The following is a 12772-nucleotide window of genomic DNA, read 5'->3' as shown; positions in this document are numbered from 1 at the left end:
CATTCCACACACCCAAATATATTAACTAAAAAATACATTTTATACAGAATAATACTCTTGGGTACCTTACCTTTATTGAAGACTTATCGGTGTATGGAAGACAGTGAGGAAAGGGGGGGGGGAAGGAGGAGAGGTATTAGTGTTTGGAAGGAGAGTCCTTCTCCATTATAACAGCTGTGATGACATTTTTGGGGTACTCACTCTCTTATATTTTGCAGGCATACCATTGGGACCTGGTTGTGGCTCACTGCTCTCTTGTCTTACTAAGAATCCAATTTGTAAAAATCCAAAAAAGTGTCTATAGACACTTTTTTCCCTATGTTTTAACTGTTGTCTGTAGTAAGGCATCACATTGTCTCACTATGAATAATCTCTTGTTTTTCCTCTATCGTCATCCTCACAACTATTTTCTTAGGTTGAACATTACTACTGACATTCTTGGAACCCATGGTATGATATATAATAAGAAGTTTTATGTTCAGAAACCAAAAAAGAACAAAAACAATGAAATTCTTCACAAAGAATTCAAGCACGATCATCACTAGATGGGAGACACTGGTAAACTGAAGCGCCACGCTCGCTGTGGATCCGTACATGCATGAACAAATTTTGAGCACCGAGGCAAACAACGAGGACTAAATCGAATTTTTCGGAGAAATTGAGTACGAGTACAGAAAAATACGAGAACAGGAGCATACGAGAACCGAGGTTACACTGTAATTTACTTCATTAAACTGTACATTTAAAAAAAAATTAACATTTAATTTACAACTATGGATGATGGTGATAGGTGACCACTTACCATGTGAGGATGCGCCGATGCCAAAACAAACCCAATACCAACCTACTGTTTTATCGACCACCAGACCGGTATTTGAAGCTCCAGATACTGGTCTCCAAAACTAGTCGTTAGAACCAGCAGAATGGTAAATACGAGGCCGTTAAATCTTGTGGATACTATTAATAATGGGCCAATTACTAAATTTGAAGATAATTTGTATGACTTAATGAGTGTAAATAAAGCAGCTGGTAACTGACATACATCTTCCTTTGGCTTATCAATCCACTTGATGGGAATTTTGAACATCCGTGCAACTGATACCAGTTCCTGAAAAATAAATAAAAAACCAGCATTGAATGTAATGAAACACCATTTTCTGGGTGAGACCCGGAGGTTCCACAGAGCTTACTGGGCTCATATGTCTATATTAGACTGTGGAAACAGTCAATTCAGTAGGAATCCTAGCCTACCGGGGACCATGAGCCAGAACCTGGCCCCCTCAGAGAGGCAAGAGTAGCAATGGCCTAGAGACACCCCATGTGGTTGGAAGCAGTCTATATCTGCTATCTACCAGGTCAGGCCCCCAGAAACGTAGGAATTCTAAAACTAACTACGCCTGGTGAAAATTGCAAACCGTAAGCAACCAGATACAACACATGATGCACCCCCGCCCCCGGCCTAACCAATCAAGCATCCACAATCCAAGGACCCCTCCAGAAAGCAGCAGCCTCATTCTTTGCCAGAAAAGGAGATGGTTGCAAATGAACAAATTGACCCTCAGGACCAAAAAGAGGAGAAACCCCTATGCCAGAGGAGAGTATGAAGCTCCTTGACCCGACCCCCAGAGGCCAATGCCAACAAGAAAGAGCTTTAGAAAAACCATCCTGAACCAAAGGGGCCACCACAAACTGAGGAGAAGAGAGAAACACGAGCATTCGGTCCAACAACCAGGACGGCTCAGGCGGTGCATGAGCAGGCCGGAGGTAAAACAACGCATAAGAAAGCTTGTGAAACGGAGCAGAAGCGACATCCACCATGAACGCAAGCAGAAGCGGCTCCGCCAACTCCATACGATATGAGGCGACAGTATTCGGCATAAGATGATGGTCCTGAAACAACCAAGAGAGGACAAACAACCCGATCAGAAATCAAAGACAACCTACGAAGAGTAAAAAAATGATGAAAGGACTGCAAAGAGACTTCATACTGCCACCGAGACGAAACACACTGGAGGGACACCAACACAGCCACCTGATCACCATAATAAATGATGATAAACCGCATCAGAAAGACCAGACACAAAACTCTGAGGAGAAGATTGAACCAGCCACGTACCGGACCGGACCGGACCGATCTGCTGAAAGAGGCGGAGCCGCAAAAAACGCTCGGGTTCAGACACCGAGCAAACAGCACCTGAAATCAAAGCTGGGCCGGCCACCAATGGGCCAACAGGACTATTCTCCCCTGGTAAGTCTCCAGCCGAGTGAGAACCTGAAGCAACAGCTGAACTAGGGACAGAGGTACAGGTAACCCCACCTCGACCAGTCCTGCTGAAAGGCATTGACCTCAAGGACTCGCAGTCTGGGTAGGGCACCATATACACCAGAAGATGCCACAACCACGCCGACGCAAAAAGATCCACTTCCGGGTACCCAAACATCCGGCAGAGACAACTGAAGGAGTCGGCGTCGACCGTTCATTCCGTGGACAGGAGAATGAACCAGGGCAGGCCATGCACCAGGACGTTGAACACCCCATGGATATGAACTGCCAGGATAGCCAAACCCCGAGAACTAAGCAGGGGAATCACCCGATGCGACCAACCCCATAAAGCCAAGTACCGCATTGAACTCCCTCGGTTCAGGCAATGAACCATCGGGAAGCAGTCAGAATGGAGTCGGATCGTCGATCTGCATGCAACATGAACTCTCCGAAGTGAAAACCACACCACCGCGAACTTCTGCACCGTGCTATGAACCTGTCAGAAGGACAGACCCCACCACCCCTGGCCGAACTGGTGAGCACTGGTCACAAAGCCCCAGCCTAGAGACAACGCATCCATGAACACATCAAGTGAGGGCTTGCGTTGGTGCCATGGCACTGAACTCCAAAAAACCCAAAGAGGAAGCCTGCGATGCAGAAGCTGATGCAAGGCCTCCAGCATCCGAACCCAGGGATTGCGAGAGTGGCGGAAGGGACAGCCCTGAAGGAACCAGAACAACCGCCAAAGCCAGATTGGCAGCAGCCGCAGCAATGCTGCAGGAGGGAGAGACAAGGAAGCGGTCCAAGAGTCCCACACAAGACCCAGTCAAGTCCGAACCTGAGAGGGAACCAATTGGGACTTCCTCCAGTTCACCAAGAACCCAAACCGGGCAAGCTGGGAAAAAACCAAATCCCTGGTGAGCAGACACGCGGACCGGCTTGAAGCCCAGACCAGCCAGTCGTCTAGGCAGGCCAGAACCCGAACCCCAAGCAGATGCAAACGGGTCACCACGACCTGGGTAAGCCATGTAAAAATGCAAGGCGCCAGACTCAAGCCGAATGTAAGGCAATGAGAGCTGTAAGCTTGCTAGGTAAACCTAGCCAGTACCTGAACCCCAGATGAATTGGGACGTGACAATACTCGTTCTGGCAGTCCAGAGACACCATCAAAGCATTTGGCTCCAAAAGCAGCTGGACCTGGGAAAGAGTGGTCATCCGAAAAGAGGGGCAAATGACCCAGGGGGATTCAGACGGCACAAGTCCAGAATGAACCTCAGGTTTGCACAGTCCCATTTCAAGACCGGAAACAGGCGGGAAACCCACATGAGGGACAACGTCGTTTTGCCCAAGCCCAAGCACACCAACTCTAGATGACCCAACAGAGCGCTGGAGAATAGGCCTGCCCCGCCAGTCCCGAACACCCCGAAGGAGGAGGAGCAGCCACCCGACGCAACTGCAGGCCAGAGGAAACAATCTGAAAAGCCCACAAATCGTTGGACCAGGCTTGAGCAAACAGGACGAGGCTTCCCCCCCCCCCCATCGCCCCATCAACAGGGTGAACCGCAAAAGGGCTGACGATACTTACGAGAATCCCTGGTGCAGAGTGACTCGCAGAGTGATCACTGCGCCGATCCTAGGGCCCCATCGGCCCGGAATCTGGCACCATTGGCCTACTATGACCAAAGGAACCATGAACCCCTAGCATGACCCTTCCAGGCAGGACCCCCATGGCCTCCTCAGAACCATCAAGTCCAACATGGGACAACAACTAGATGAAGCCGCCTGCGGATACTGCACAACCGCAGACTGTGAATAGCAACGAATAAAAAGGGGATGAAAATCTAAGAGCCAGGGGCCCCAAGCAGATTCCAAAGAGTGAATGAGCCCCGTCTGTCGGCACACGAGGCAACAAGCAAGGAACAGAAACACCATTTCCTTCAGAATCGGCGCTAATAACTTCAACAAGTTGTTTGTTGAGGCTCGGGTGTTGAGCTTCGGCAGCTCGACGCCCGAGCAGCTGAGGCAAGTGCACCGGACGCAGGCTCAGAACCAAGTACCTCCAAGTACCTTGAAGACAGCTCCAGCAGGGTAAAAAAGTGCAAGACCAAAGCCAAATGTCCACGGGCGCAAAAATCCTTAGCCACCAGGGACGCCAAAAGGGCTGGAACCTGCAAGTGAAGCTGCACCTGGCCAACATCGCAAGGAAGAACAGTGGGCAAACAAGCACGCATTGAGCCGCTCAAATTTTCCCTCCATTTAAACCTAAACAATTGTTGTAGTCTCCCCACCATTCAAGCATGCGGGTCTGAGAGAATGCATGCCACGCTCCCCAACGAAATGAAAGGGCAGTCTACCAGCCAGGAAGACTCAAAAGAAGAAGGATCCATTATCGAGGCATAATCAGTCTCGCAAAAGGAAAGCTACGATGGCCCCCCAAACCTCCTTAGGCGGGATGTGGTAAGCCGAAAACCTCGGGAAAGAGGGAACCTAAGAACCCAAGGGAACCCAGAAGTGAAGCCGGACAGGAGCCCAATTCATATCAAACTCGTACAGGAAGGCAGGGAGGGATAAGAAAACCCCTCCCCCTACAACAACAAGGCCTGCCCCGAGGGGTACCAACACCCAAGCAGGGTCAAGCGGGGCCCAAGCCCCCCAAGTCAACTCCTCCCCAGCCCCATGATCCTCTATGACAGGACCGAGAGCAGAGCCTTTCCCTAAACCCTCTGCCTTAGAAGAAAAGGCAGAGTCTGCAGGTATGAAGGGGGTCTGCTGGCACAACCCAAAAGCCCTGGCAGGAGGAACATACCCGAATGCCTCCGCCGCCGATCCGGAAGGGGCAGTCCTCAAAGCTGCCCGAGTCTCACCATCCATCTTCGAGGGGGGGAAGAGGGGGAACAGGATGAACTACAGCAGGAGAAGGATGAGGGGGCACAGACAAAACCAAAGTATAGGAGACTAACACCCCCAAGTCCGGGACCCTATAACTCAAGCGGGGCAGCCTCGAGGCAACCAGGAAGGCAACCAACCTAGCGAATTGCATCAACCTATACCGCGCATGCAACACTGAAGCTGCCTGCACCCAAACATCAATATCAAGGGACTGGGTGAAATGGAGTACAAGCAAGGACTGCCACTCATGTATGACTCAGAAGCCTTGGCAGGAGGAACAGGCTCAAAAACCTCCATCCCCAACCCGAACAGAGCAGACCCCGAAACCGCACGAGTCTCGGCCCCAACTAAACCCCGCCCCAGTCCCGAAACCCGCAGACGGTCAGGAGCCGGGAACAGGGAGGGAAAGGGGCGAGCAACACCTAACCAAAACGGGGCGGCCCCGGGGCATCCGAGTGGGAAACCAACCTAGTGTGTTACAGCAACCTAAACCAAGCTTGCAACGCGGATGCTGCCTGTATTCTGAACAGTAATGACATCAGGAGAGTACTGGAGAACAAGAAGAGAACACAACTCGCAAGACTCTGGGTCAAGGTGCCAGTGACCCAAAAGGCAGCATGACGGAGGTAAAAGTGGCGACTGTCACCTGGAGACATGGCAGAGCAACCAATGAACCCGCACAAGACGGGATGGAACCCGGAAGACACATCCAATGGTCCACCCAACCCCGACAGCGTTTTCCAGGGCCTGTAGGCAGACTGCTACGGAAAGCCCGGTCAAGATGTTGCTAACCGGTTAACACCCAAGCTAACAAGGAGTAGATACAACACTGAAAACCCATGCGACGTGTACAATCTTGGGGGCCTAGCAGAGGGCCACCAAACACTACCAGTGGAACTATAGCCACACTAGGTAGACCCACACCAGGCAAATGAAAATAAAAACAAAAGAAAAATCCCGCAGAAGTACACCGTCCCCAAAGACAACAGGAACCGGTCACCACGTAGGTAGCAGGTCGCACAACACCTTGACGCCCTAACTAGCACAATACCAGTCCCTACCCAAGGCCAAACATGGGCCCCAAGCTCCAGCTGGCCCCAAGGGCGAGGCAAATGCCGAGCAGCAAGAACCTCTACGGGAATGGTTCCCGAATGCCCCAGGGAAGATAACCCTGTCACACAGGGGCAGTACTCACAGGGCGCTTTGGGAAGGAAGCCCCTAAGCAAATGCAGCCTCGGTACTGATGAGGAACACCTGGCCACCGCACAACACAAAGACACAGCAGTGAGCGTCATGAAGACAAACACCGCTTAGGAAACTGAGGCCAGAGAAGCATCTGTCCCAGTTGACATTAACTTACGAACTGGTGCTAGGCATCCAGGGGGTGAGGTCTGAGCTCCCCCTCCCCCTCTCGGGGCGGGGAGGGCTACGCGGACAAGTGGCATGGCAGTAAAGTATGATGTTTGCTTGCTTCCTTGTGATTGTAGGGAGTTTCTACCTCTCTGTTCAGTTTTTTGTTTTAGTTTTTTACCATGTGGGGTTTGTTTTGTTATGCCTACCTTTCTGGGTGCCTAACCCCGGTCGATGGTAGATAAGGAAAACCCCCAACCACAAGGGGTTTTTCCAGGGCCATTGCTCTCTGAAACCTCTCTGAAGGTCCCTGGTAGGTCTGAACTCCATAGCTAATGTCCCGGTCTAATACATTAGCCTGATAAGCTCCACGGAGTTACAGGGGCTCCCACAGAAACAAATGAAAAACCCTACAAAAACACAATGTCTCCAGGAGGAACAGAACCAGCTGCTATGTGTATCATAAGACAGCTGCTCAGTACCTTGTGCCTCTGCCAGCGATGATACTACCTCCTACCCATGGTCAAACAGTGGCAGGAAAATCCCCATCAGGCCCCAAGGGTGGGCAATTACTGAGCAGCAAAAGAATCCTACCTGTTTGCTGGAGTTCTGAGAATTCTTCTACATCCCCCGGAGGGATGCCGGGGAGCCTCTGGGACTCATCCAGAAAATGGTGTTTCATTACATTCAACGCTGGTTTTCTGGGGGGGAGCCCCTTCGGCTCCCCGGAGCTAACTATCCACAGAGGAAAAACGTAGGGACTTATCCGGGAGGCGGTCGCTGCTCACTCCTCAACTCGAAGTCGAGACAACTGACTTGTGAGAGCTTGGTCCAACAGGCTGTTGCTTGAAGCAGCCCACAGGCCCACATATCCACCACAGCCCGGTTGGTCCTAAACTATCTAGTTTTCTCTTGAAGATTCCATTTGTTCACTATACCAACATTGGCAAAAAATATTTGGAGACTAGCTCATTCAGCTTTTCGAGTATTAATTTCCAATTGTGTCCACATGTTTGTGTATCGCACATTCTAAGTAGTCTGTCCTTATCTACACTATTTCCTTAATAATTTTGTATGTGGTGATCATGTCTTCCCCTAACACTTCTCTTCTTTACTAGAGGTAGTACGGAACTAAGGAGGTAGTTTCTAGAAGGTAACCCCAAACCGCAAGGGCAGCATTTACAGAGTACCAAGGGTAGGTGACCCTAGGTGCATGTAGCCCCAGTACTTCTTGAATAACACCTGGTGCACCCCACCACACAGCAATACCACACCGCAAGGCACAGCACTGCTCAAAGATTGGAGCCAGAGTTGAACGACCGCCACCCAACACAACAGCCTCAGAACTGAGTTTGGGAAGTCGGCAAAGGAGGTCTGGGACCCTCCCTTCCCCATCCTGGGGAGGGAGAACAGAGCAGACAGCGGCGCGGCGGCTGTGGTGACATCATGCTTGTTTGCTTGTTTTCTGATTGGGAAGTTCGGCTTGCTAGGTCAACTTTCAGTTTTCAATTTTCACCAGCTGAAAGTAGGTACTTTCTTACTTTAATTAGTAGTAAATAGGTACCTGGGAGTTAGTCAGCTGTCACGGGCTGCTTCCTGGGGGTGGAGGCCTGGTCGAGAACCAGGCCGCGGGGACACTAAAGCCCCGAAATCAACTCAAGATAACTCAAGAAGATAGCTGTGGTTTCTTTTGGAATTCTTACCTTTCTGGGTGCCTGACCTGGTAGATGGCAGATATAGACTGCTTCAAATCACATTAGGGTGTCTATAGGCCATTGCTCCTCTTGCCTCTCTAAGGGGGCCAGGAAATGGCTCATGGGTTCCCGGTAGGCTAGAACTTCAATCAAACTGACTGTTACCATGGTTTGATATATACATATCAGCCCAGTAAGCTCTGGGGAGCCTAAGGCGCTCTCGACAGAAAATAATGCTAGTTTTGTGATCAACAAGGTAATTATTTAAATACAATAAGAATAACTAATAATAATAATAATAATAATAATAATAATAATAATAATGATGGCAACAATTTATTTTCTTATTGATACTGTAAACAGTATCATGTTAGTATGATTTACTTGTGTGTGTAATTACCTAAGTGTAATTAGTGGTACCTCAGTTTACAAATTTAATCCATTCCCAGAGACGGTTCATAAGCCGATATTGTAAACCGAAGCAAATTTTCCCATTAGAAATAATGTAAACAGAATTAATCCGTTCCAGAAACCCCCAAAACCCAGCGTTGAATGTAATGAAATGCCAATTTCTGGGTGAGACCCGGAAGCTCCCCGGAGCTTACTAGGCTGATACGTTAACCCTTTAACTGCGCAACGCGCCTGCAGGCCCAGGCTTCAGATGCGCAACGCACCTCCAGGTGTTTTTATTTTTCACGTTCCATTCAAAACTCCAACGGCTACATAGGGTTCACATCAGCTTCCTCAGGGCTCTTGTAAACAGACGCCATCTTAAAAAAAAATCATGGTCCACATTGCCGGGTGTCAGAGCCTCAGTAGTGAGTGAGCAACCAAGGCTGGCGCTCGCAGCATGAGCGCACAGCACTGCTGTTCAGCGTGTGACCACAGCATCGCCTAATATTGTCAACATATATATATAATCTGTTTTATTTAGCCATGATAGTATTATAGAAGAGCTCGAGTGTGATAATGACTGGGTACAATGTTCAAATATCAGTGATTCAATGCTGTTCATGATGTTCACAGCGCTAGCCACAGCACCACAGCATTATTTCGTCCATCTAGGAATCTTCAAACGACTTTGTAGGTTCCTTTTCAAAATAAACTTGTGGTCAATTATTCATTTACAGGTATTAGTGACCAGGATTGTGGTTATAATGAGCGTTGTGCGTAGGAAGGAGGAATTTTGGTGAGGGAGGGAGGAAGGAAGAGAATTGAGGTAGCCTCACTGTGTGGCAGTAACTCTTGTTTTGCTCACCATACTAGCTTCGTGGTTCGCTATGGGGAACACACATGTACATGGTTATATACAGTGTGTGTCAATAGTGTAATAACAGCACCAGGAGTATGTTGTGAGGAGCTATTTTGGTGAGGGATGTGACGTCGTCTGCTGTCTGCTGTGTGATTTGTCATGCAGTGTATGGTGGCCACTGTACTGTTTGGACACAATACCGGCTTACTTGCATAGTTCTGGTAAATAGAACATGTAGATAGGTATTTATAACATGTGTAAATTGTGTAATAAATACAATAACAGTATGGTGGGAGGAGCAATGTTGGCGAGTAAGATGTTGGAGTGAGGGAGGGCTGGGTGTGGCTGCTCACACTTGCTGTGTTCTGAGTGTGTTGATGGTGAATGTATATAGTGTGTGACAGTGTATAGTGTGTACATATGTTGTAAATATACATAAATGAACATAAAACATTGGTGTGAATAATTGTATGATTTGGAGGAGTAATGTTGGCGAGTAAGATGTTGGAGGAGTGCGGGAGGGCTGGCTGAGTATGGCTGCTCACACTCGCGGTGTTCTGAATGTGTTGATGGTGAATGTATATAGTGCGTGACAGTGTATAGTCTGTAAATAGATTGTATATATACATAAATTAGCATGATACATGATAAATATGTGCAACATATGTGTACACAAGTGTCATGCACGTAACACAGTGTCCTCAGACAGTACGGATGTTTTACTGCCATAATATAGTGCACGTGTTCATTATACATAGGATTAGCACGTAAAAACAAATAAAATGTATTTGGAACTGTGCACAAAAAATGAACAAAAATATATTCGCAGCAACTCGCGCGCCCCGCCCCGGGCGCCCTACTGGCCCCGGGAGCTTACGGCACGGGCAAACGGGGAATGATGACGTCGCGCGCCAACTTACGTACCCCATAGCATCCAAAGTAAGTACAAGTTCAAATTTTTTTTGACATACCCATACTGGGGGAAGGGTTTTTGACACTTTAAAAAACAAAAGAATTTTTTCAAGAGAATTTATTTCCTGCGCACTGGGGGGTGTCATATTTATAGGCCTCGCAGTTAAAGGGTTAATGTCAGTCTTTGGCATCAGTCATGTGAATGGAGTTCTGTGGGCCTACCGGGGACCACAAGCCAGAACCTGGCCCCCCCTCAGAGAGGCAGGGGAAGCAATGGCCTATAGAAACCCCCGTGTGGTTGGAAGCATTCTATGTCTGCCATCGACCGGGTCAGGCACCCAGAAAGGCAAGCATTCCAAAACAAACCCCTATTCTGGTGAAAATATTGCTACCAAAACCTGAACAAGTGGATAGAACTCCCCTAAAAGGAACGAGCAAATGAGCATGACGTCACACATCGCCGCGCCGCTGTCTGCGCAGCTCCCCCCTTTCCGGGATGGGGAAGGGGGAGCCCCAGACCCCGCGTGGCAGCTATCCACCCTTCAGTTCTGAGGCTGGATGTCAAAACATGCGAAAAACTGCCGACCGGAGGGATGGAGGGATGCCGAGGAGCCTCCGGGTCTCACCCAGAAAATGGTGTTTTATTACATTCAACACTGGTTTTCTGGGGGGAGCCCCTTCAGCTCTCCAGAGCTAACTACCCACAGAGGAAAAACGTAGGGACTTACCTGGGAGGCGGTCGCTGCTCACTTCTCAACTCGAAGTTGAGACAACTGGCTGCAACCGCCAACCCATAGCGACACAGGCCCGACGAGGCCCAGGGACGTTTACTAAGTAACGAGCAGCCAGGACACTGTTTGACCTCCAAAAGCCCCGTGCCTGAATGTCAGCCCAGGACATATTGCCAAAGACGGCAGCAAGAGCAGCGAACTTACGAAAGTCATGGGCACGGGGATAGACCGCAGGCTGGCTAGCCTTAATAACTCTGAGGATGACCTGGGAGATCCGCACCCGCGAACAAGGAAGAAGGGAAACCGGATCAACCAATCCCAAGCACGTCCCTAGACACAGAAGCTGTGGCGCGCAAATAACGGTGAAGAGCCGCAACCGGACACAAAACATGATGCACCCCCGCCCTGACCAACCAAACATCAACAACCCAAGAACCCCTCCGGAAAGCAGCTGTCTCATTCTTCGCCAGAAAAGGAGACAGCTGCAAACGAACAAAACTATCACGAAGACCGAAAGACAAGAAACCCCTGTGCTGGAGGAGAGCATGAAGCTCCCCAACCCGACCCCCAGAGGCCAATGCCAACAGCCTGAAACCACGGCTGGGCTGGCCACCACAGGACCAAGAGGACTACTCTTCCATGGTAGGTCTCCAAGCAAATCAGGACCTGGAGCAACAGCTGAACTGGGGTTAAGAGGTACAGGAGCCCCCACCTCAACCAGTCCTGCCGAAAGGCATCGACCCCGATGGCCTCGCAATCGGGGAAGGCTCCGCAACCACGCCGACACGAAGAGGTCCACCTCGGGGCGTCGTCTGGCAGAACCAACAGAAGGAGTTGGCGTCGACCGTCCATTCTGTGGAGAAGGGAACGAAACGAGACAGGGCCATTGGCCAAGACGTTGGACACTCCTCGGACATGAACAGCCAGGAGAGCCAAACCCCAAGAACTCAGCAGATGAGTCATCCGAAGTGACCAGCGCCGAAGAGCCAAAGATCGTATCGAACCCCCCCTCGGTTCAGGCAATGAACCACCGGGGAGCAGTCCGAATGGAGCCGGATCGTCGATCCGCAGGTGACCGGAACCCTCCAAAGCACAAACCATACTGCCGCGAACTCCCACACCGTGCTGTGGGCTCGACAGAAGGACGGACCCCACCACCCATGGCTGGCCTGGTGAGCACTGGTCACAAAGCCCCAGGCAAGAGACAACGCATCCGTGAACACACCGAGTGAGGGCTCGGGCAGGTGCCAAGGCACTGAACCCGGAAAAATCCAAAGAGGAAGCCAGTGACATTGCAGCCGACGCAAGGCCCCCGAGGGTCAAATCCAGTGATCGCAAGAGAGGCGGAAGGAACGTCCCTGAAGGAACCAGAGCAGCCGATGAAGCCAAACCCAACCCAGCGGGTAGACCATCATCGCAAAGTTCAGGCTCCCGCACAGACCCTCGAGCAACCTCAAGGTGACAAGGAGCTTCCCAGAAACAGGCACAAGGGGGACCACAGCCGTAAGAGAGACTCCAGTGGAAGAGACAAGGAAGTGGTCCGAGAGTCCCACACAAGACCCAGCCATGACTGAACCTAGGAGGGAACCAGATGAGACTTCCTCCAGTTCACCAAGAACCCAAACCCAGCGAGCTGGGAAAGAACCAAATCCCTGGCTAGCAGACAACTGGACCGACTGGG

General features: G+C 50.2%; 1 protein-coding gene across 6 annotated transcripts in view; it reads right to left on the bottom strand.

The window, feature by feature from the left end:
* The window catches only part of LOC123755711 (tRNA (guanine(10)-N2)-methyltransferase homolog), a 306814-nt gene that overhangs the window by 257494 nt on the left and 36548 nt on the right, over positions 1–12772 (bottom strand). For 4 of the 6 annotated variants that reach the window (XM_045738445.2, XM_045738446.2, XM_045738447.2 and 1 more), the window contains one exon: positions 1043–1108. The exons of the other annotated variants lie outside the window; for them this stretch is intronic. In XM_045738445.2, the coding sequence (XP_045594401.2) occupies positions 1043–1108 (66 nt within the window). The remainder of the gene's footprint in view (positions 1–1042; positions 1109–12772) is intronic. 6 annotated transcript variants of the gene reach the window in all.

Source organism: Procambarus clarkii, chromosome 43 (genome assembly GCF_040958095.1).
Source record: "Procambarus clarkii isolate CNS0578487 chromosome 43, FALCON_Pclarkii_2.0, whole genome shotgun sequence".
Classification (NCBI taxonomy): Eukaryota; Metazoa; Arthropoda; class Malacostraca; order Decapoda; family Cambaridae; genus Procambarus; species Procambarus clarkii.
Note: the sequence above shows the minus strand (reverse complement) of the source record. Positions and strands in the feature narration are given on the sequence as shown.